Genomic DNA, 24749 nt, shown 5'->3' with positions numbered 1-24749 from the left:
ACCACCAAACACATCTTTCCTTCACCCCGCCCCCCTGTCGGCATTCCGTAGGGATCATTCCCTCCGGGACACCCTGGTCCACTCCTCCATCACCCCCTACTCCTCAACCCCCACCTATGGCACCTCCCCATGCCCACGCAAAAGATGTAACACCTGCCCCTTCATTTCCTCTCTCCTCACCGTCCAAGGGCCCAAACACTCCTTTCAAGTGAAGCAGCATTTCACTTGCATTTCCCCCAACTTAGTCTACTGTATTCATTGCTCCCAATGCGGTCTCCTCTACATTGGAGAGACCAAACGTAAACTGGGCGACCGCTTTGCAGAACACCTGCGGTCTGACGGCAAGAATGACCCAAACCTCCCTGTCGCTTGCCATTTTAACACTCCACCCTGCTCTCTTGCCCACATGTCTGTCCTTGGCTTGCTGCATTGTTCTAGTGAAACCCAACGCAAACTGGAGGAACAGCACCTCATCTTCCAACTAGGCACTTTACAGCCTATTCAACAACTGTAGGTCTTGAGCTCCCTCCTCCATCCCCACCCCCTTTCTGTTTCTTCCCCCTTCCTTTTGTTTTTTCCAATAAATTATATAGATTTTTCTTTTCCCACCTATTTCCATTATTTTTAAATATTTTTAAATCTTTTATGCTCCCCCCACCCCCACTAGAGCTATACCTTGAGTGCCCTACCATCCATTCTTAATTAGCACATTCGTTTAGATAATATCACCAACTTCAACACCTATGTGTTCTTTTGTTCTTTTGTCTGTGACATCTTTTGATGATCTGCTTCAATCACTGCTTGCTTGTCCCTACAACCACACCACCCCCCTCCACTTCTCTCCCCCAACCCAAACCCCCCCCATACAAACACACCTTAAACCAGCTTATATTTCACCCCTCCTTTGGATTCACCTAGTTTTGTTGAAGGGTCACGAGGACTCGAAATGTCAAATCTTTTCTTCCCCGCCGATGCTGCCAGACCTGCTGAGTTTTTCCAGGTAATTCTGTTTTTGTGCTGCAGTTGGCAGGCTTTAAGCACTGAGGGCTTGGGAAAAGCCCTGGAGTTAGTGATTCCATGCTGTGGGCCACTGTGGTCTAAGGTACCCATTCAGAGCAGTCGTAATCTGCTTGGTGCAGCTGATTAACTGAAGTTGTGCTTGTGAGTTGGTGCTGGCATATTGACTAGGGAATCTAGGAGATCAGAGTCTCAGGCAATGAGATTAAAACCCTGCAAGGTGGGCCGTCATTGAGGCAATCTGAGTTGGCGCTACTTTTGGGGAGAATTCCAAAGTGAGATCTTTAAAGGTGAAGACTGGAACCCCTTGTGAGAGAGGCAGAGTTTCAACAAGATTGGTTGACTTGTGTTTACTGACATATGGGTCAATTGGCAATTTGTCTTGTTCGCATTTGCCATTTATTGTACAGTGTGATGTGTTCGACCACAGTTTGCCTCCTAATTTACATGTACACTACATGTACTTTACATGTATTAATTGTATGTTAAAGTATAAGGTAGCAACTGTGAATTGTTTCATCTTTCTGACTTTGCATAGTAAAGTTTATTTTGTTTGTTCAAAAACCATGAAACCTTGTGGCTTTATTCTTTTAGCAAGTGTCTTCAATCTCAAACTTTGCTTCAAACAAAAAGTTACTGGTCCCTAACCAGATCATACCAAAACTTGGGAGTCTGGTTCAGGATTATAACAATTCCATTTGAAAAATTTGCTTTTTGCATAAAGTTGATATGCATAAAGGTAAAGCTTTACCAAGTAAACATAATTACTGTCATTAGTATAATGTTCATCTTTTGTCCCATGGAAAAATTGAATCTAGTAATTGAAATCCATATTATATCAATTATTCTGTCATGAAACCCAAAAACACCTTAGTGTGGAGCGCGGAGGTCAGGAATTCCAAGTCGGGACAGCCTTTGGACTTCCCGCGCATGTGCAGGTCGGGAACGGGATGTACGTGCAGTTTGGCATCTTCAGGTTGTTTGGGCCGAGGACAGGTCCCGTGCACCTGCACCTGGAGGAAAAAGAAAAAGGGCACAGGCAACCGGATGTGGAGTGCCAGAGTCAGCAAGTGTCTCTGAAAGAAGGATAAAGAAGGAGGACAGGGAGAGTTCCCAAGAAGTGTTCCAGGTAATAGACATAGGAGAGGGGGCAGGGAGAGGTCCCAAGAAGAGCCTCAGAGAGAGGGACATAGGACAGGGAGAGGAAAGCAGTGGCATAGTGGTATTGTCATTGAACTAGTAATCTAGAGACCCAGGGTAATGCTCTGGGGAGGCAGGTTTGAATCCCACCATGGCAGATGGTGGAATTTGAATTCAATAACATTCTGGAATTAGAAGTCTGATGTTGACCACGAAACCATTATCAATTGTCGTAAAGACCCATCTGATTCACTAATGTCCTTTAGGGAAGGAAATCCGCTGTGCTCACCTGGTCTGGCCTACATGTGACTGTAGATCTGCAGTAATGTGCTTAATTCTTAAATGCCCTCAGTTGTATCAAACCGCCACAAAGTCAATAAAAAAGAATGAATAGGAATGAATTGACCTAGACACCGGAAATGACAATGGCAAGCCCAGCCCTGTTGACACTGTAAAGTTATCCTTGCAAACATCTGGGACCTTGTGCCAAAATTGGGAGAGCTGTCTCACAGACTGGTTAAGCAACAGCCTGACGTAGCCATACTCACGGAATCATACTTTACAGTTCATGTCCCAGACACCACCATCACCATCCCTGGGTATCTCCTGTCCCATCAGCAGTACCAACCCAGCAGAGCTGGTGGCACAGTGGTGTACAATTGTGAGGGAGTTGCCCTGGGAGCCCTCAATATCGACTCTGGCCTCCATGAAGTCTCAAGGCATCAGGACAAACATGGGCAAGGAAACCTCCTGCTGATTACCACGTACTGCCCCACCTCAGCTGATGAATCAGTGCTCCTCCATATTGAACACCACTTGTAGGAAGCACTGAGTGTGGCGGGCATGGAATGTACTCTCGGTGGGGGACTTCAATGTCCATCACCAAGAGTGGCTTGATAGCACCACCACAGACCGAACTGGCTGAGTCCTAAAGGACGTAGCTGCTAGACTGGGTCTGCAGCAGGTGGTGAGGGAACTAACAGGATAGAAAAACATTCTTAACCTCATCCTTACCAACCTGCGTGCTGCAGATGCAACTGTCCATTATAGTATCAGTAGGAGTGTCCTTGTGGAGACCAAGTCTCTTCTTCACATTGAAGATACCCTCCATCGTGTTGTGTGGCACCACCATGCTGAATGGGATATATTCTGAACAGACCTAGCAACTCAAGACTGGGCGAGCATGAGGCGCTGTGGGCCATCAGCAGAAGCAGCATTGTACTCCACAACAATCTGTAACCTCATGGCCTGTCATATCCCCCACTCTACTATTGCCACCAAGCCAGGGGATCAACACTGGTTCAATGAAGAGTGCAGGAGGGCATGGCAGGAGCAGTGCCAGGCATACCTAAAAATGAGGTGTCAACCTGGTGAAGCTATAACACAGGAATACTTGCATGCCAAACAGCATAAGCAGCAAATAATAGATAGAGCTAAGTGATTCCACAACCAATGGATCAGATCTAAGCTCAGCAGTCCAACTACATCCAGTTGTGAATGGTAGTGGACAATTAAATAACTCACTGGGGGAGCAGGTTCTATAAATATCCCCATGCTCAATGATGGAGGAGCCAGCACATCAGTACAAAAGATAAGGCTGAAGCATTCGCAACAATCTTCAGCCAGAAGTGCCAAGTGGATTACCCATCTCGGCCTCCTCCGGAGGTCCCCAGCATCACAGATGCCAATCTTCAGCCAATTCGATTTACTCCACGTGATATCAAGAAACAGCTGAAGGCACTGGATACTGCAAAGTCTGTGGGCCCTGACAATATTCCGACAATAGCATTGAATTCTTGTGCTCCAGAACTTGCCGCGTCCCTAGCCAAGCTGTTCCTGCACAGCTACAACACGGGCATCTACCCGGCACTGTGGAAAATTGTCCAGGTATGTCCCGTACACAAAAAACAGGACAAATCCAACCCGGCCAATTACTGTCCAATCAGTCCACTCTCCATCATCAATAAACTGACGGAAGGGGTCATTAACGGTACTATCAAGCGGCACCTGCTCACTAACGCTCAGTTTGGGTTCTGCCAGTGTCACTCAGCTGCTGACCTCATTACAGCCTTGGTTCAGGCATGGACAAAAGAGCTAAACTCCAGAGGTGAGGTGAGAGTGACTGACCTTGACATCAAAGCAGCATTTGACCATGTGGTATCAAGGAGCCTGAGCAATACTGGCATCTAAGGGAATCAGGGAAAACTCTCTGCTGATTGGAGTCATGATTGTCATTGTTGGAGGTCAATCATCTCTGTTCCAGGGCATTACTGCAGTAGTTCCTCATGGTAGTGTCCTAAGTCCAACCATCTTCAGCTGCTTCATCAATGACCTTCCTTCCATCATAAGGGCAGAAGTGGGGATGTTCGCTGATGATTGCAAAACATTCAGCACCATTCGCAACTCCTCAGACACTGAAGTAGTCCACGTTCAAATGCAGCAAGACCTGGAGAATATCCAAGCTTGGGCTGACAAGTGGCAAGTAACATTCGCACCACACAAGTCCCAGGCAATGACCATCTCTGACAAGAGAGAATCTAACCATCGCCACTTGACGTTCAATAGCATTACCTTTGCTGAATCCACCACTATCAACATCCTGGTGGTTACCATTGACCAGAATCTGAAGTGGACTAGCCATATAAATATTGTGGCTACAAGAGCAGGTCAAAGACAAGGAATCCTGCAGTGAGTAACTCACCCCGTGACTCTGCAAAGCCTGTCCACCTTCTACAAGGCACAAGTCAGGAGCGTGATGGAATACTCTTTGCTTGCCTGGATGAGTGCAGTTCCAACAACTCAAGAAGCTTGACACCATCCAGGACAAAGCAGCCTGCTTGATTGGCGCACCTTCCACAAACATTCACTGGCTCCACCACCAATGAACAGTGGCAGCAGTGTGTACCATCTACAAGATGTACTGCAGGAACTCACCAAGACTGCTTAGGCAGCACTTTGCAAACCCATGACCACTACCATCTAGAAGGATAAAGGCAGCAGGTACATGGGAACACTACCATTTGGAAGTTCCCCTCCAAGCCACTCACCATCCTCACTTAGAAAATTATCGCCGTTCCTTCATTATTGCTGGGTCAAAATCCTAGCACTCCCTCCCTAACAGAACTGTGGGTATACCTACACCACAGGGACTGCAGCAGTTCAAGAAGGCAGCACACCACCGCCTTCTCGAGGACAATTGGGGATAGGCAATAAATGCTGGCCCAGCCAGCGACGCTCACATCACACAGAATCACGCTGTGCAGAAGTGGCCCTTCGGCCCTTTGAGTCTGCACCGACACGTGAGAAACACCTGACCAACCTACCTAATCTCATTTACCAGCAATTGGCCCATAGCCTTGAATGTTATGACATGCCAAGTGCTCATCCAGGTACTTTTTAAAGGATGTGAGGCAACCCGCCTCTACCACCCTCCCAGGCAGCGCATTCCAGACTGTCACCACCCTCTGGGTAAAAAAATTTGTCCTCACATCCCCCCCAAACCTCCTGCCCCTCACCTTGAACTTAGGGCCCTTGTGACTGACCCTTCAACTAAGGGGAACAGCTGCTCCCTATCCACCCTGTGTCCCTCATAATATTGTACACCTTGATCAGGTCGCCACTCAGTCTTCTCTGCCCCAAAGAAAATAACCCAAGTCTATCCAACCTCTCTTCATAACTTAAATGTTTCATCCCAGGCAACATCCTTGTGAATCTCCTCTGCACCCCCTCCAGTGCAATCACATCCTTCCTATAATGTGGCGATCAGATGTGCACACAGTACTCCAGCTGTAGCCTCACCAAGGTCCTATAAAACTCCAACGTGACCTCCCTACTTTTATAATCTATGCCTCGATTGAGAAAGGCAAGTGTCCCATATGCCTTTTTCACCATCCCACTAACATGCCCCTCTGCCTTCAGAGATCTATGCACACACACGCCAAGTCCCTTCGTTCCTCAGAACTTCCTAGTGTCATGCTGTTCATTGGATATTTCCTTGTCAAATTACTTCTTCCAAAGTGTATCACCTCACACTTTTCAGGGTTAAATTCCATCTGCCACTTATCTGTCCATCTGATCATCCCACCTATATCTTCCTGTAGCCCAAGACACTCATCCTCACTGTTAACCACCCGGCCAAACTTTGTGTCATCTGCAAATTTACTAATCCTACCCCCCACATCCCGTAAATGAATTAAAAATAGTGTCCCAGGTAAGAGATAAGGGAGAGGCCCCAAGAAGTGTGCCAGAGAGAGAGAGACAATGGAAGGGAACTGGGAGAGGCCCCAAGAAGTGTGCCAGAGAGAGGGACAATGGAAGGGAACTGGGAGAGGTCCCAAAACATCCCAGGTAAGGAACGTACATCAATGTACAAGCACAATTTCAGCTCTTGGGGAGAGAAACAGGTCCCACTTAAGTTCAGTTAAGAGAGGAGCAGAGAAACAGACTCCAAGCCAGAGAAAGTGCTGCAGGGAGCAGACTTTAAATGAAGTGAGTTTGGGAGATGGCCTGAAGATCCAGGAAGGCAGCTGAAGGTTGGCAACTCCATCCTGCAGGCCATTTGGGCAAAGGTACTCTTCTGGAGCAGTAGGTTTCTGCTTGGCATGGCTTAAGAGCTGAAATTGTGCTTGTACGTTAATGCTCAAGTGTTCTTGGGAATCCAGAGGAACGGAATCTTGGAAGGCAAGATTGAAATCCTGTGGGGTGTGCTGTTGTTGGAGCTGTCCGAGTTGGAGCGACTCTTGGGAGTGAATTCCAAAGTGAGTTCTTTGTTGGTGAAGATTGGAAACCCTTGTGCAAGAGACAGAGTTTCAGTGAGATTGGTTGACTAACAGTATGACTAACGTCTGGGTCGGTTGTTGAAAAATCCGTGTAACCTGTTTTGGTCACATCTGTCATTTATTGTGCAGTTTGCCTGCTAATTGTCATGTACCTCATACTTACTCTGAATGTTAGAGTATAAGATAGATATTGTAAATTGTTTTATCTTTCTGACCTTGTATAGTAAAGTTTATTTTTATTTGTTTAAAACTCGTGGAATCTTGTGGCTTTCTTCACTGAGCAAGTGTCTTAAATCTCAAACTTTGTCTACTTTAAACAAAACATTATTGGTCCCTAAGGGGATCTCACCAACAATGTGGGAGTCTGGTCAAGAATCATAACATGTGAAAAAACTAAAGAAACTCACAACTTAAACATTGGGTTGTGCAATGATAATTCCTCATTAGTAGTAAAAATGATAATTACGTGCACTAACCATTGTCATGAAAGTATAATAATTTTCATAATTTTTTTTGGTTTATTGTAAAGTAGATTTATGGGGGTAAGTTTAGTTGGGTCTGTCTGTGTGATTTAATTGCATTTGTAGACTGCAAGTTTAAATTGCCAAAAGAAACTAGGTGTTTGACATGCTAATGAGTAAACATGGATGCTGGCTTACCATGTAAGGTGTGAAAGGAATTTGCATTTTTAGATAAATGAAGGGATAATTCAATTTCAAAGTGATCTTGGTCTGTTTACAACTCAGCAAATAAGCAAGGCTAAGGAATGTGCTTATTTTTCCCAAAGGTTACTGGCAATTTTGGCACCATGAAAAATTTTATGTAATGAGGAAGATACAGTTTCAAAGACATATGGAACGATAGAATTTACATCTTAAAAAGAGAGAAACCTGTATAAAGGAGAATGAAAGGACATTCTGGGGAGGGAAGGTAAACAGCCAGTGGTCATGATACACATTAGTACCAATGACATAGGTAAACTAAGGGATGAGGACCTGCAAGCTCAGTACAGGAAGTTAGGAGATAAATTAAAATGCAAGACCTCAAACGTAGTAATCTCAGGATTACTCCCAGTTCCACATGCTAGCGAGAGCAGGAATAAGAGGATAGACCAAATGAACATGTGGCTGGAGAGATGTTGTAGCCAGGAGGGATTCAGAATCTTGAGGCATGGGGACTGGTTCTGGGGAAGGTGGGACCTGTACAAACCGGATGGGCTGCACCCAGGCAGAGCTGGGACCAGTGTCCTGGCGGGGGCTTTTGCTAGTTCTGTTGGGGAGTATTAAACTAGTGTGGCAGGGGGATGGGATCCCAGGAGTAGGATCACATAGGTCAGATTTAGATCAGAAAAATGGAGGTAGAACATTAGCTAGGGACATTGTGAGAGACATAGAGTTACACGAGAAGCAAAGTTTAAAAAGTGTCCAGCAAGGGAAATTGATGGGGTTAAACTGTTTATACTTCAATGCAAGGAGTATTACAAACAAGGTAGATGAGTTAAGGGCACAGGTAGACACATGGCAGCAGGATGTCGTTGCTATAACGGAGACCTGGCTAAAGGAAGGACAAAACTGGCAGCTTAATATCCCTGGTTATAGAGTTTTCAGACATGATAGAGTAGGAGATAAAAAAGGAGGTGGGTAGCGCTAATGGTTAAAGAATCTATTCCAGTTATGAGAAGGGAAGATATACTAAATGGGTCAACAAATGAGGCTTTATGGATTGAGCTTAGAAATAAAAAGAGGGCAGTCACACTACTGGGAGTATACTACAGACCCCTTAATAGTGAAAGGGAGATAGAACAAATATGAAGGCAAATTTTTGCTTGTAAGAATAAGAGGGCAATAATAGTAGGAGACTTCAACTATCCTAATATCAACTGGGATTTAAATAATATAAGGGGCGCTGAGGGAGAAAAATTCATGCAGTGTGTCCAGGAAAATGTTTTCAACCAATTAGTGACAAACCCAACGAGAGGAGATGCAATTCTAGACCTAGTCTTGGGGAACAAAGAAGGGTAAGTGGGTGAAGTGACAGTTGACAACCATATCGGGGACAGTGATCACAATTCAGTTAGATTTAGATTTTCCCATGGAAAAGGACAGAGATAAGGCAGGAGTAAAAGTCTTGAACTGGGGGAAGGCAAATTTTGCAGAAATGAGAAGGCACTTGGCTGAGGTGGACTGGACAGCATTGCTGGAGGATAAAACAGTGGAAAACCAATGGGAAGCACTAAAAAGCGAGATCCTAATTGTACAAAGTAGACATGTCCCCCACAAAAATAAGAGTGGTACTGCCAAATCTAGACCCCCCGGTTGTCTAGAGGAATACAGGGGAAGATCAAACAGAAAAAGAAAGTGTACGATAGGCACAAAGAACTAAGCACTGCAGGTAGCCTAGATGAATATAGGAAGTGCAGGGACAAAGTCAAAAAGGAAATAAGGAATCAAAGAGAGGGCATGAAAAAAGATTAGCAAGTAAAGTTAAAGCTAACCCAAAGATGTTTTATCAATACATTAATGCTAAAAGGTTAGTTAAGGAAAACATGGGATTTATCAGAGATGAAGATGGAAACTTGTGTGTAGATGCAGGGGCTGTGGGAAGGGATTTGAATGAATATTTTGTCTCCATGTTTACAAACGAAAGGGAGGATGTAGATATAGTAGTCCAGGAGGAACACTGCGAGATATTGGATGGGATAGTCATAAAGAGAGAGGAAGTACTTGAAGGGCTGAAATCTTTGAAAGTTGCTAAGTCACCAGGGCCATATGCATTGTTTCTGAGGCTGCTGAAGGAAATCAGGGAGGAGATAGCAGATGCTCTGAGAATGATTTTCCAATCTTCACTAGATACAGGGGAGGTACCGGAGGACTGGAGAATGCAAACGTAGTTCCAGAAATGCAAACGTAGTTCCATTGTTTAAAAAGGAATCAAAGGAAATGCCAAACAATTATAGGCCAGTTAGTCTTACATCGGTGGTGAGCAAATTAGTAGAATCAATCCTGAGAGATAGGATTAACTGTCATGTGGAAAGGCATAGACTAGTCAGGGCTGGTCAGCATGGATTTGTTAAAGGAAGGTCTTGCCTCTCAAATTTGATTGAATTCTTTGAGGAAGTGACAAGAAGGGTTGATGAAGGTAGTGCAGTGGATGTTGTGTACGTGGATTTTTGCAAGGCATTTAACAAGGTCTCAATGGCAGATTGGTCAGGAAAGTAAAAGACCAGGGGATTCAGGGTAATGTGGCAAACTGGATAAAAGGTGGCTTTCTAACAGGAAACAAAGGGTAATGGTCGATAGATGCCCTTGCAAATGGAAAGTTGTCTCAAGTGGTGTTCCACAGGGCTCGGTGTTGGGACCCTTGCTGTTTGTGTTATATATTAACGATTTGGACGTGAACGTGGGGGGGTACGATTGGGAAATTTGCAGATGACACAAACATTGGCTGAGTAGTGGATAGTGCAGAGGATAGCCATAATCTCCAAAATGATATAGATGGGTTGGTGGAGAGGGTGGTAAAGTGGCAGATGGATTTTAACATAGAGAAGCGGGAGGTCAAACAATTACAGGGCTTACACAATAAATGGAAATATACTAAGAGGGGTAGATGAATTGAGAGATCTTGGTGTACAAGTACACAGGTCCCTGAAGGCAGCAGTTCAAATGGACAAGGTTGTGAAGAAGGCATATGGAATGCTTTCCTTCATTGGCAGAGGTATAGAATATAAAAGTAAGGATATAATGTTGGAATTGTATGAAACACTGGTGAGGCCGCAACTGGAGTGTTGTGTGCAGTTCTGGTCATCACATTACAAGAAGGACGTAATAGCTCTGGAGAGAGTTCAGAGGAGGTTCACAAGAATATTGCCAGGGTTAGAAAAGTTTAGCTATGAGGAGAGATTGGATAGGTTGGGGTTATTTTCCTTAGAACAAAGAAGGCCGAGAGATGACTTGATTGAGGTGTACAAAATTATGAGGGGAATAGATAGAGTGGACAGGATAAAATTGTGTCCCTTGGTGGAGAATTCTAAGAACCAGGGGACATAGATTCAAGATAAGTGGCAGAAGGTGTAGGGGGGTCATGAGGAAGAACTTTTTTATGTAAAGGGTAGTAGGTGTCTAGATTTTGCTGCCCAAGTTGTTGGTAGAGGCAGAAACTCTAAACTCTTAAAAGGCACCTGGATCTGCACCTTAAGTGCTGTAAGCTGCAGGGCTATGGGCCGGGTGCAGGAAGGTGGGATTAGAAAGAGCACCTGGGTGTCCTCTGGCTGGCATGGACAAGATGGGCCAAATGGCCTCCTTCTGTGCTGTAACTTTTCTATGGTTCTATGGAAAGGTTATGTGTCAGAAGGCCGTGTAAGATCTTACAGGAGTGTGTGAAATAGCCTTAACGAAGCCTCTAGCATTTTGTGCATAAGCCTGCTGCCATATGAAGCTAAACTTAGGGAAAAGCCATTTGGAATTCCACTGTCCAAGGTATTGTGTTAACTTGCTGAGTTTGTTTTAAATCTAAAATCTATTTTTGGACCGCTGCCTTAAAGGGAGTGGAACTGGGAGTCAGGTTAATTCGGAGTTTTAAGAGTCATTATAATAGTAATTGTAGTCTTATGTATGTGCTTGACGTCTTTCACATTGTTCACAAATGTTTTAATTTTTAAAAAAACTCTCTAAAGGTCTTGATGGACTTATTAATTCTGAATTCGGTGCACACATCTCGTAATAAATACAAATTGCAAAACTGTTGTGATAACGCGACCAAGCCCTTGTGGATTTAGTCTGCTTGGCACACATCACCTGCCACATCAATACACCATGATCAATTTTACAATAGCTGAGTACTGAAAATGTCTACTTTGAGCATTATAAAAAAGAAATATAATTATGAAGTATTAAAATATTTCCTGTAGCATAATCATAGTTTAATCTAAACAGGAAAGGGAACACAGAAGTGGAAATCTACTGGAGCCATATACAATGGTGATTGGGAGTATGGAAAAAGAAATGGTTTTGGAACTTACAGTCTACCAGATCCAATCAGTGGAGAATATAAAAAAGTATATTCAGGAGCATGGAAAAATGACAAAAGACATGTGAGTATAGAATGACTTCATGATTTCAGTGTTAGTTACTTTTTCTGAGGATATCATATAAGTAATACTGTCTGTGGCCACTCTGTGGCATATTGTATCATCATTCTTAAGAACATATTTATTTTTAAAGTTTATCTCTCCAAGATAACTGACTACTTTTAAACAAATCTAGGGCATCTTCTACATCTCTGTTGTCAAATTTCTACTTTTCTTCATGATGTGCTAACTTGCTTGCAGTGTCAAATTTCAATGAACTATGAAGATTGTAAGACCTTGTGATAGTTACTGTAATGAGCTATTTTTATACTGTATGCTATTTTATACTTTTGGAAATCCTTTTCTGCTGTACATACAAGTTTTAGTTTTGGGGGTTGGGGGATGGGTCAGTACTGGAGGTATGCCCTCTCAAAATATTAGAATTTTTGTCATTTTATTTGGTACATTTTGGAATAGATTTTTTAAAATGTGTGAATAATACTTTGGTTTCAAATTAATCAATGAACAAATGTCCAGTTCTGTCCCTAGTTTGTTTAGCCTGGGACTTTTGTAGGTACAGAACATGAATATTGCTGAGAGACATGATGCCAAAGCTTTTCATCTTACATTCATCAGGATAAACACAAGCATGCCAAATTTTCAAATGATCGCGACAATTTATGCCGCAAAATAAAAGGGTGCTGACTGGTTGGCAAGTCGACTCTGGCTAAAGCATTGCTGTAGAGAAGCAACGAGGAACAATAGAATCCCTAAATGCTCAGATAATTCAAAAAAGATGCAAGGCTTGAACACATTCCTTTTGTTTGCAGAGAATGGATCCTTGTGTTTGAACGTATGCCACTTCCAGCAAGCGTAAATGAGCCACTTTACGAACTTAACTGTTTATCTTAAATTGGTTGTTAGTATAGCTATTGGCACATTGAGGATTGTTCAGCAAGTGCTGCCCAATCACAGAATCACACCTAACAGTAGACATTTTGTTTTGGATTTTGCAAGCACGGGGTGGTTGAGTGCACTCTGTTTATAATGAACAACTGAAGGAACATGCTGTTTGATTCTAAAAGCCGATTGCTGGGATGAACAGCCTACGTACCTTGCATCACGCTGTTAAATGTGCCTTTTTTAATTACCTGGGAGCTTGAGGTGCTGATAGTTCCGTTGCTTTCTCCGTGGTAATGCCTCAGCCAATCAGAGTTGATATGCCAACCAGTCATTACCCTTTTCTCCTGTAGTACAAATTGTTGTGATTGTTTAAAATTTGGCAAGTTTGTCCTGATGAGTGCAAGGCAAAAAGCTTTGGAATATATCTCTCTTTTGACCAATATTCAACTTTTGTAGTTATCTTAAAATTAATAACATCACCTTCCAAATAAATGATTAAAAAATAATCTGTAGCTTGGAATGTTCCTGAAAGCAGAATAAAGCAGCTGAGTGTGTCCATAACGCAAACAATTTTCTCCTAGTGTTCAAGTTCAGCATAGGAAAAGGATTTAAAGTTCAGAATGTTATGACTCCAGTGATGTCCATATTGATCTGCTTAATTGGTACATTGGTGTAAATGGGGTAAATTATTGACTAAACTGCTTGTGAGATGCCGAATTTGCCATTATGCTTGCTGTTGTATATTCAAATTACTTTTCCAGGAAAATTTGGACTAAGTTTGCAATGGTAAGATTGGGGTATGATACAGCATAATTAAACCTGTATGTTGCCGTTCTAGGAAATCCCAGGTCAATAAGTCAGACACAGCTGCAAACAAATCATCCTTCTATTTTTCTTTAAAGTTCTATTATTGTCTATATTTTAGTTATCTTCAAATCGGTTGAAAAACAACAAATAATACACACAATAAATGATGGAAGCTTTACCAATGCACCAACACACTGAGTGGGGCTGGGCAGAAGTAGGGTTGTGAACATTTTCCAAAAAGTATCAAATAACATCAGAAAATTACTTAATTGCTGTAACTGCCATTGGGGCTTGTCACAAGACAGCTGTCTGAATTCACTTGACTTTGTGCTCTTTGCCATTTGCTGCTGTTGGCATCCCATTGTATTCCAGAAAAGAAGTGGTGGTACTTTCATGTTTAAATCTTTTCAGGTACCCTCCTACACCATGGACAGAGGCTCTACAATGCCACTTAGGTCCAAATTGAAACACTCAAGATATGTACATGGTAACCACCATAAGAGAAAGATAGATCAATCCACTATTCATTTACAGATGTCAGCATCCAAAAGTACAACTAACTGACTACAAATATTACTAGACCTCTTTCAACTTCACCAAGTATTTTTTGGGACTGAGTCTGCCACTATGATAAGTGTGTTGAATTTGACAGTGCAAGAGCTGTAAACTGGATAATGGATGCTGATTTCTTGGAATTGAAACTAAAATGTGACTCAAATCACTTTAACTTGTTTGGAGCCCCATTTAAAAACGGTGAACAAGTATCGCCTAAAAAAGGTGGTTTTTGCCTACTGGCAATTTGGAGGCAAGGGGAGTCCAGGCAGACTCCACTCCGGAACAATCACTCTCCAACAACTGGCTATTGTGTTTAGCTGCTTGCAATGTCTGGTCATCAGGCCACCTTTCTACACAATAGTTTGTGCTGCTCCATTAATGACGGAAATTTATATAAAAAACAAAAGTAGAGATTTGTTACTTTTTGTGCCTTTTGTTTGAATTTTAAATTTTTATCGTAAGTTGAGAATTAGTGGAGCAGGAATGTAGGGAAAATCCATTGTGTGGGGAGAGTTGGCTAATGATGGGATGACGAGATCAATTGGTGCAAGGGTTGCCTTTTCCTTTTCTATCTTTGATTCGTGAAGCTGCCTTGCAGTTTAAGTTGGCATTTCCAAGAAGCATTGGGCAGGCAATTTGAACTTGAAGTTAGGATGAAGCATCAGGTATTGGTATAAATACATTCTCAGCCTTTTCCTCCTCTTGGAGGTAAAAAAATTCTTTCAAATGCAAATTAGTTTAGTACAATGATGATCACTTAGTGGCTGATGTGTATTGTCCTAGCTTCCCCAAATCTGCTAACCCTTCTACTCTTGCCTGGTTGTGAATGTACATACATACATACACACAATGTGCAGAAAAACAATACATTCTTGAAACACCAAGCTTGTTATATAAATAAAGTGGCTACATCACAATTCTGAAAATAGTTATTGCAATAACGATCTCAATCTAAGTACAGCATTCTATATCTCACCTATGATATGATAAGGGGAGACAGTGGCATAGTAGTAATGTTGCTGGATGAGTAATCCAGAGACCCAGGCTCTGGAGACATGGGTTCAAATCCCACCATGGCAGCTAGTGGAATTTGAATTCAGTTAATAAATCTAGAATATAAAGCTAGTCTCAATAGTGATGACTATAAAACTATCATCACTTGTCGTAAAAATCCATCTGGTTCATGAATGCCCTTTAGGGAAGGAAATCTGCCATCCTTACCTGGTCTGGCCTACATTGGACTCTAGATCCACAGCAATGTAGCTGACTCTAGCAAGCCACCCAGTTCAAGGGCAGTTAGGGATGGGGCAACAAATGTTGGCCATGCCAGAGATGCCCACATCCCATGAAAGGATAAAGGAAAAATCTGTCAGTTTTCAGCTGTGCCCTTCTGATCTCAGATGGATGTAACAGATCCCATAATACTGTTTTGAAGCAAAGTGTGGGAGTTATGTCCTGGCCAATATTTATCTCTTAATCATCACAGAAAACACATTATCTGATCCTTATCACAATGCTGTTTGTGGGAGCTTGCTGTGCATAAACTGGCTGTCATTCCTCCATTACAGTAGCATCTCCAGTTCAAACATAATTCATTGGCTGTAAAAGCACATTGGAACATCCTAAGGTTGTGAAAGGCACTATATAAAAGCATGTCTTTGTCTTTCTTATTCATTCCTTTTTGCAGTGATTATGATTTTACCTTTGCTTTTCCATCATTGTTATTATGTATCACTGATCCCTTTTCTGCAGGGGTTAGGAACCAACTTTTACTCAGATGATGACATTTATGAGGGCCATTGGTATGCTGACAAGAGAAATGGCTGGGGTAGAATGTATTATGCCGATTGCTCTACTTATGAAGGTGAATGGTTTGATGACACTCCCAATGGTCAGGGAATGCTTCGCCTTGGTGAGTTACATTCTACAGTACTTAACTAGATTATCCTAAGGTAAAACTGCTTATTTTCTGGATTGAGTAGCTGCATTTTGGTTTTATAACAGGCTAAAATACAGTAAAAGCATAAAAATTTGGATTGAGAAAAGACAGTTCTACTGATCAAATTTATTACATTCAGAGCCTATGTTTGCTAATTTGTGGACTGTGCCTTTTACCTCCTCCCCCTCTAACACCTATTGAGTCATATTTCAGGGAACACTATTTTCCTTTCTATATTTCTCCTACAAAAAGAAATCCAGCAATATTATTAGTATTTCTGTAACCCCAACTCTCCTTCTCAATCAATAGATGTCACTCCAGGTCTCTTTTAATTTGTCGTCTCAATTTCTCTGCTCGTCTCACTCTTTCTAATCTGTCTCTCTCTGAACTTACTGCACTCCGTCCTCTCAGGTCCAACCCCAACATTGTCATCAAACCCGCTGACAAGGATGGTGCTGTTGTTGTCTGGCGCACTGACCTCTACCTCGCAGAGGCTGAGCATCAACTCGCAGACACTTCTTCCTACCTCTCCCTGGATCATGACCCCACTACTGAACATCAAGCCATTGTTTCCAGGACTGTCACTGACCTCATCTCCTCTGGAGATCTTCCTCCCACAGCTTCCAACCTGATAGTCGTCCAACCTCGGATGGCCCGCTTCTACCTCCTACCCAAAATCCACAAACAGGACTGTCCCGGTAGACCAATCGTGTCAGCCTGCTCCTGCCCCACGGAACTCATTTCTCGTTATCTTGACTCCCTTCTCTCTCCCCTTGTCCAGTCCCTTCCCACCTACATCCGTGATTCCTCTGACACCTTACGTCACATCAATAATTTCCAATTCCCTGGCCCCAACCGCTTCCTCTTCACCTTGGACGTCCAATCCCTTTCACCTCCATCCTCCACCAGGATGGTCTGAGGGCCCTTAGCTTCTTTCTCGAACAGAGGCCCGAACAATCCCCATCCACCACAACTCTCCTCCGTCAGGCTGAACTTGTTCTCACACTGAACAATTTCTCCTTTAACTCCTCTCACTTCCTCCAAATAAAAGGTGTGGCTATGGGTACCCGCATGGGCCCCAGCTATGCCTGTCTCTTTATGGGGTATGTGGAACATTCCTTGTTCCAGTCCTACTCCGGCCCCCTTCCACAACTCTTTCTCCGGTACATCGATGATTACTTCGGTGCTGCTTCATGCTCTCGTCGGGACTTGGAAAAGTTTATTAATTTTGCTTCCAATCTCCAGCCCTTCATCATTTTCACATGGTCCATCTCTGACACTTCCCTTCCCTTCCTTGACCTCTCTGTCTCAATTTCTGGTGATAGACTGTCCACCAATATCCATTACAAGCCTACCGACTCCCACAGCTACCTTGACTGCAGCTCTTCACACCCTGCTTCCTGTAAGGACTCCATCCCATTCTCTCAGTTCCTTTGCCTCCATCGCATCTGTTCTGATGATGCTACCTTCAAAAACAGTTCCTCTGACATGTCCTCCTTGTTCCTTAACCGAGGTTTTCCACCCACTGTTGTTGACAGGACCCTCAACCGTGTCCGGCCCATCTCCCGCGCATCCGCCCTCACGCCTTCTCCTCCCTCCCAGAAACATGATAGGGTCCCCCTTGTCCTCACTTATCACCCCACCAGCCTCCGCATTCAAAGGATCATCCTATGCCATTTCCGCCAACTCCAGCATGATGCCACCACCAAACACATCTTCCCTTCACCCCCGGCGGCATTCCGTAGGGGTCGTTCCCTCTGGGACACCCTGGTCCACTCCTCCATGGAGTAGACTCTTAACAGGAAGCAGGTTATGTGGAAGTGTAGTCAAGGTAGAGTGTCAGTGGGCTTACAGTGAAGCCTTATTGATAACTGCTTTAAATGTACTGATGCTTTCGCGATAGGATCACTGATCATTCCCAAATACTTTACCTTATAGGCCCTCTGTTAGTACAGCTTCAAAATAGGACCCTTTTATTTTATGAAGTTGTTTATTGTAAGTTGTTCCTGTGTGCACCATTTTATATTTTTGCGCAATAAAATCCATCTGCCACATATCAGCCTGTTTGGATAATTGATTCAAGCCCCTTTGAAGATAATTTGTACTCATTACCTGCACATACAGCTTTTTGTCATTAACAGGTTTAATAGTACTACTTCAAATATCCTGTTACATCATTCAAAAATAGTATTAATAGCAAAGGTCTTGGAACATATCTTTCTGGAACATCACTAGTTTTTTCCATTAAGGATGTTCCACTTAAAGCTATGTCAGTCTTTTTGTTGCTAAGCAAATTAAGTCCATCTAGACAATGCTATTTATTGCACAAACATCAACTTCCCAACAATTCTCATGTAAGGAATGTTGTAGAATACCTTTGAAAATCCAAATAAGTTACATTTATTGGATTACCCACATTAACTAGCTTAATTACCTCTTCTACCAGTAGGGTTACCTGGTATAACAACATTGACTGCTGTCTATGAGGCTTGTGTTCTTTGGATGTATCAACTTCTACAATGGATATTTCTTTTGACTTTGAAATGTTAGAGGAGTGTGTTCTACTTACTGAAATATTGCAAGCAGACTTTGGACAGAATTTTTTGTACCCACTGGCATTGGGCGTACTTGGCGGCATGAGCAGACATTATGGCGAGAAGGCCAGAAATCAGTTTCACGATGTTGTGAAAGCAGTTTGTAATCATTTGCTCAGCCTGTCGCCACGTTCCCTGCCATCGAACATGGGGAATCTCATTGTAATACATCCACATATCATTATAAGGCCAGCCCGCTGGAATCATTCCCCCCAATGCACCCCCCCACCCCCCGGTTGCCGCCCCAAACCCCCACCGGCTGGATCGTCCATCCATGTCGGGGTGATTGCACTCTGGTGCAGAACACATCTTGACAAGTGTGGTGTGCAGAAGTTGGGACTTATCGTTAGGGCCTTGCTCACATTCCGGACATCCGAGGAGCAGAAAATGCTGAGCCCGACAGCAATGGCATACTGGAGGAACATTCATGGCATGCTGGGTGGATTCTTATGGACATGGCTCTTCTGCAAAGTAGCGCACGGAAGTTGGAAAGTCACCATTGAGGGTCTGCTCACAACAGATGATGGTCGAGGGTATGGAGAGGAAGGTCTAGGATCGACTGGGAGGGTTTTCAGGATGGGATGAGGTTGTAGGAGCGGGAGAATTAAGGTGTTGAAGGAGAAGGGTTGAGGAGGGGGTAACAGGGGAGAAGATGGCAACTGCGGTGGTAAGGGGAGTGGAAGGTGAAATGAAAGGAGTGCAGAGAGGGGAGGGAGGGAGTCTGGGGAGAGGAAAGAGTGTGGAGAGGGGAGGGAGTAAGGCTGGAGGAAGAAGTAAAGGTGGAGGAAGTAGTTGGGAAGGACCAAGGTTGGAGGAAGAAGTAAGGGTGTCTGAAGGAGCCAGGAAGGGGGAAGGACTAAGCAGGGGTGGAGTCCAGGGGAGGACCAAGGGAGGCAGAGAGACTGTGGGGGCGGGGTGTGGTGGGAAGGAGTTCAAAGGGGGGAAGGGGTCCTGAGGGGGTGGGAGGGTCCAGGCGAATGTTCAAGGGAGCGCTCTGATGAATCCATGACTGCTTCCTGGCGAGTAAACTGAGGGTGGGCATGGAAAGGGAATGGTGAGAATGACTGAGGGCAGAGTGGGGTGGTAGGGTGACAGGATGAGGGTTCAACGGTAGTGGTAAAAGCAACGGCGAGGGTGGTTGGTGGGGACTTGAAGGCAGACATGAACCCTGGGGGTGGGAAGTAGGAGGTAGGGGAAGTGAATGTGAGATTTTTGGGAAGGAAGGGAATGTGCATGTTTATCTGGACAAGAAAAAGGGTCGTGGCTGGTAGGTCACAGAGGGGAGGTGGAAGGTGATGCAAGGGGATCAACAGTGATGGAGGAAAGGAAATGGGTTACTGAGGAGGGATAAAGACGGGGGAGCACATGAAAAACTGAATCAAGACCATGCTGTCTAAATCGAAAGTGAAACGACAGTCGCGGTGGCCGAGATCAGATGCTGCGTGGGAATGTGATTATTGGGTGGGCGGAGATGCAGGTCATCTCAGATGCACAATGCAAAGCAAACCCCAGCAGGCAGCATTGAAAATGCTCAGGACATTGAGGTGAGTGTAATATGTGAAAGATCTGTGTGCGTGGCAGAGTACTTGCATGAGTCTCCGAAAGGCTCTGCCACACACACGGTTCTTCCTCCAGAATTGCTCGTAGGCCAGCTGTTCCCTCTGTGGTGACAGAGGACGAGGTTGAGGGCCACATAGGCAAAGGGGACCTGGAGGGAGAGGACAGCCTCTGAGATTCCTGAGTGGATGACCCAGACGTGTCCAGCTGCTGCTCCTTCTCCCTTCGGCTGCCCGGGGCCCCTGGCCTGACTCCTTGAGGGCAAGGAGCACTTGGAGGGATGCTGAGGTGCCCATTTCCCTCTCACGTTGCCACTGCAGGAACTCACCTATGACTCCTGCAGACTCCAGGTCTGCACACATCTCCGCATTCTGTTGGACCAGGGTCTCCATGGTATCCACCATCCTTCCCAGGGAGACCTCCATACACGCACATGTGGGCATCACTTCATCAGAGAGCAGGCAGAAGCACTCCTCCGACTCAAGTGCCACCTTGTTGAGGGCTTCCAACAGCTCTGTGTGATGTTCCCACGTCTTTTGCTGACTCTCCAGGATGAGTTGGAAGGCCAAATCCAGAGGTTCATCATCTGACTTGGACCTCACAGTTGCCCCTTCCCCAGCAGTCCTCCGAGTGCTGGGGAGCTCGGCCGAACCTGTCTCCTCCTGCTGAGGACGTGTCCTTGCGGTGACCATCAGATTTGTGAACCCGAGCCTGCTCTAGATCTGGGGCCCACGGAGGTGTGTGTCTCTGCACTGCTGAAGGGTGTAAGTGAGTGCTGTGATGGGTCTTCCAGGCTGCTTATTTCTAGCTTAACAATGGAGGAGGTGGCCTCTTGGCTGGAGGTGAGGACCTGGATGGAACTGAGGTACTGGCTGGCTGAGGGTGTTGGTTGCTTGGCAGAGCTCCCTGTGAACCAAAGTAGAGATAATTAGATAATTAGTACATGTCGACAGAGTCAAAAGCAGGAGAGAGAGCACTCACATTTGTGTTGAGAGAGGGGTGATGTGGTGCAGGATCCCCACGAGGGTGTTCGCCACCAACCTCACCATCATCACAGTCACGGTCTGTGTCCTCACCAGTCAGTGCTATGGCACACTTGTCAATGTGAGTGAGGGGCCTAATGTGGGCCACTCCACCCCGGGTCTGGGACCTCTCCCTGCTGATGTGAGCAGGCTTCTCCTGCGTGTGAACAGATGGAGACAGTGTGAACAGGTCACATGGCACTGCATGGAATGTTCGTGTGGTGAGCAGAGCCATGGACAGGATGAGGACACGAGCTTGAGAGGGTATGAGCCTGATGGAGATGTGAGGGTGTGTGAAAGTTAGTGGTGTTGTCCCTTGAGGTGTGAGATCCCTGTGGATGTGTGATGAGTTTGTGAGTGACTGAGTTGAGAAGGGTGAGTTACCCTAGTGGAACGGATGAGACCATTCATCCTATAGCAGCACTGTGTGGTTGTCCTCTTTTGCATGGCATTGGCGCAGATCACCATTGCCATTGCCTCCTATGCTTGATCGGTGATGCAGCTGCATAAGCTGTGGCCAAAGTGAGGATAGAGGACCTCACAGCGCACCTCCACGGCATTCAAAAGGTGCTCGAGGGATGCGTCACTGAAGCGGGGGTGGGCTGCAGTTTTTTTCTCTTTCGGGGCCATCCTGTCTTTTGTGTGGCTGTCCTGGGCTGGAAGCACTGAGAGATTTGTGTGCGGCTGCACTTTAAATATGGCAGCCGGCGTGATGAAGTGGCAAGGTGATGGCGTGGCGGGTGAATGAGAGCCCGCCTGCCATTTCTACTTTACAACTGTGACTACAATGGCATGTTTCCTGGGAATGCATAATTAACGCGGCGGGTTTGGGATGATATGGCATGAGAAGCCGCCATTGTGGACATTTTACCGCCTGCTACCACAATTAGTGCAGATCTGGGACAATTCCCCCCATTATATATAGAGCTCAAGGTTGGAATAGATCATGGTATTATCTTGGCTCAGTGATAGTACTCTCGCTCTGAGACAGAAGGTTATGGGTTCAACTCTTAGGGATTTGAGCACAAAATTTAGCCTGACTCTCGAGTGCAGAAGCAGGGAGAGCTACACAGTTGGGAATCCTTCAGATGAGTTGCTAAAGTGAGACCCTATCAGGTGGGCATAAGAGATGCCACAGCACCTGTTTGCAGTGGAGTAGGGGAGTTCTCTCTTATGTCTCGTATTCCTCAGCCAACATTGCTAAAACAGATTATCTGGTCATTATCACTTTGCCCTGTGTGGGGCAAATTGCCTCAAAGTTTTCTACTTTACAACTATGACTACAATTCAAACGTAGTTTCTTTGCTGTAAAGTGCTTTGGAATGTCCTACGGTTGAAAAAGTCTTTAAATAAGTGCACATCAATCATTCTTTCTTTACCTCATTTTCTATCTTCTTTACTTTAATTTCTCCACATGATAGCAAATTCCAGTAGTAGTATGAACAGCATCTATCTCCATGCAGTTGTCACATATATAATAACACTATCCATTTTTACTGACCTCATGACTACAGGACTTCTTATATCTAGTACAACTGCATTTTCAGTACAAATACAATACAACTTGCATTTATATAGCATCTTTAATATAGTAAAACTTCCCATGGCATTCTCCAGGACCATTTGACAGAGAGCCATGTAAGGAGATATTAGGACAAGTAAACACAAATTTGGTCAAAGAGGTAGCTTTAGGAAAGTCTTAAAGGAGAGAGAGGTAGAGAGATTTAGGGGGGGAATTCCAGAGTTTTGTGACAATACAGTTGAAGACAGAGCTGCTAAAGATGTGCAAAATACCAAAATGGAGGAGTGCAGAGATCCTGTAAGGCAGGAGGAGGTTACAGGTATATGGAGAGGTATCTCCATTGAGGGTTTTAAAAACAAGGATGATAATTTTTAAATTGCAATATTGCTAAGGTAGATCAGCAAACAAGGATGATGGGATGATTGGGACATGATGTGAATTAGCACGTGGGCTGCAGAATTTTGGATGAGCTCAAGTTTATATACGGTGCAAGGTGGGAAGTGAGTTAGGAGAGCATGGATTATTTGCAACTAGAGGCAACAAAGGCATGGATGAGAAAGCAGGAGATAGCACGCCTTGATATTTTACAGTAATCCATAACTTTCCATCTTCATACCACTGAATTATGCCATGATATCATATTTCCGTTCCCACTAACTTTGTTTCTACACTCTTGCATTATTTTCTACCCCTGACGACATTGTTGCTATCTCTGGTGCTTCCCATCTTGTTGCTGTTGTTGGGAATCTGTTCCCTTTTAGATTTGTCTTTAGAATTAAATATTCCCAGGTTAGGAGCGGCTTAAAATTGTATTAGGTCCTGGGATTCGGGCAGAGTTTGGGTTGAATCTTGCTTTATGATTAATTTTATTTCTGAGGATGACTTTAATTCATTGATTTGAATTGTTTATTTTGAGGGGGTGAGCTGATCTATTGCAGAGATTGATGGATTTCATGATCCATCTAATCTGACAAGTTTTTGAAAAAAAAGTAACATTTATACAAATTTTAATCTATTTCCTGAAAAATGAGCAATTTTCTCAAACATTCCATCTGTGATTAAGTACTTAAGTCTCAAATGAAGCAACACGGGTTACAAAAGTAGGTGTGATTAACTGTACTTAGATTTATTGTTAACTACTGGCAATGAACAAGCATTCATTGGCTCAGGTTTTACTGTCAAAGCAATGGTCAGGCTAAGGGCATGCAACATTATTTAGGTGTAAATGGCATAGCAACTTCAAAAAAGGGACAGATGCATGTATATAAGGCAATGCCCAAAAGTTGCGGTCAGTGTTACAGCACTCTGCCTTTAGCTTCATGAAAATGACCATTTGCTGTCTGCCTCATTGAAATGCATTTCTTAGCATGAAATTGCTATAATTGCACAGTAGATACGAATTAAACATACCACAAAGTTACGTCTTATCACGAGTGCAAGTACTCTTTTAAGGATATCATAACTTAATTACTACCAATTAACCTCTCTAGCATTGAAAATTAACTATTAAGCGTGGACTCTCATTCTTTCAAGTATTAATTGTTGTTGAAGATTTTAGAAATTTCAACTTTAAAATCACATTTTCGTTTTGCTTTTCCTTTCTCTTTTCTGTTTTTCATTCACTCTTGATTTCCTTCTTTTTATTTTCTCTTTCTGTACCTGATTTGACATTGAATTCAATCATTCCCTGTTCACTCTAATTTATACATCCATATCTGTTGACGTTTCGAGTCCTCATGACCCTTCAACAGAACTGATTTTTCTTTACAAGGAGAGGGGTGAAATATAAGCTGGTTTAAGGTGGGGGGGTGGGGGGAAGAGAAGTGGAGGGGGGAGGTGGTATTGTAGGG

General features: G+C 44.0%; 1 protein-coding gene across 2 annotated transcripts in view; it reads left to right on the top strand.

The window, feature by feature from the left end:
* morn3 (MORN repeat containing 3) overlaps nucleotides 1–24749 on the top strand; it is a 73975-nt gene that overhangs the window by 8894 nt on the left and 40332 nt on the right. For both annotated transcript variants that reach the window (XM_041202022.1, XM_041202023.1), the window contains exons 2-3: nucleotides 11867–12024; nucleotides 16018–16177. In XM_041202022.1, the coding sequence (XP_041057956.1) occupies nucleotides 11867–12024; nucleotides 16018–16177 (318 nt within the window). The remainder of the gene's footprint in view (nucleotides 1–11866; nucleotides 12025–16017; nucleotides 16178–24749) is intronic.

Source organism: Carcharodon carcharias, chromosome 13, assembly GCF_017639515.1.
Source record: "Carcharodon carcharias isolate sCarCar2 chromosome 13, sCarCar2.pri, whole genome shotgun sequence".
In the NCBI taxonomy this organism is placed as follows: domain Eukaryota; kingdom Metazoa; phylum Chordata; class Chondrichthyes; order Lamniformes; family Lamnidae; genus Carcharodon; species Carcharodon carcharias.
Note: the sequence above shows the minus strand (reverse complement) of the source record. Positions and strands in the feature narration are given on the sequence as shown.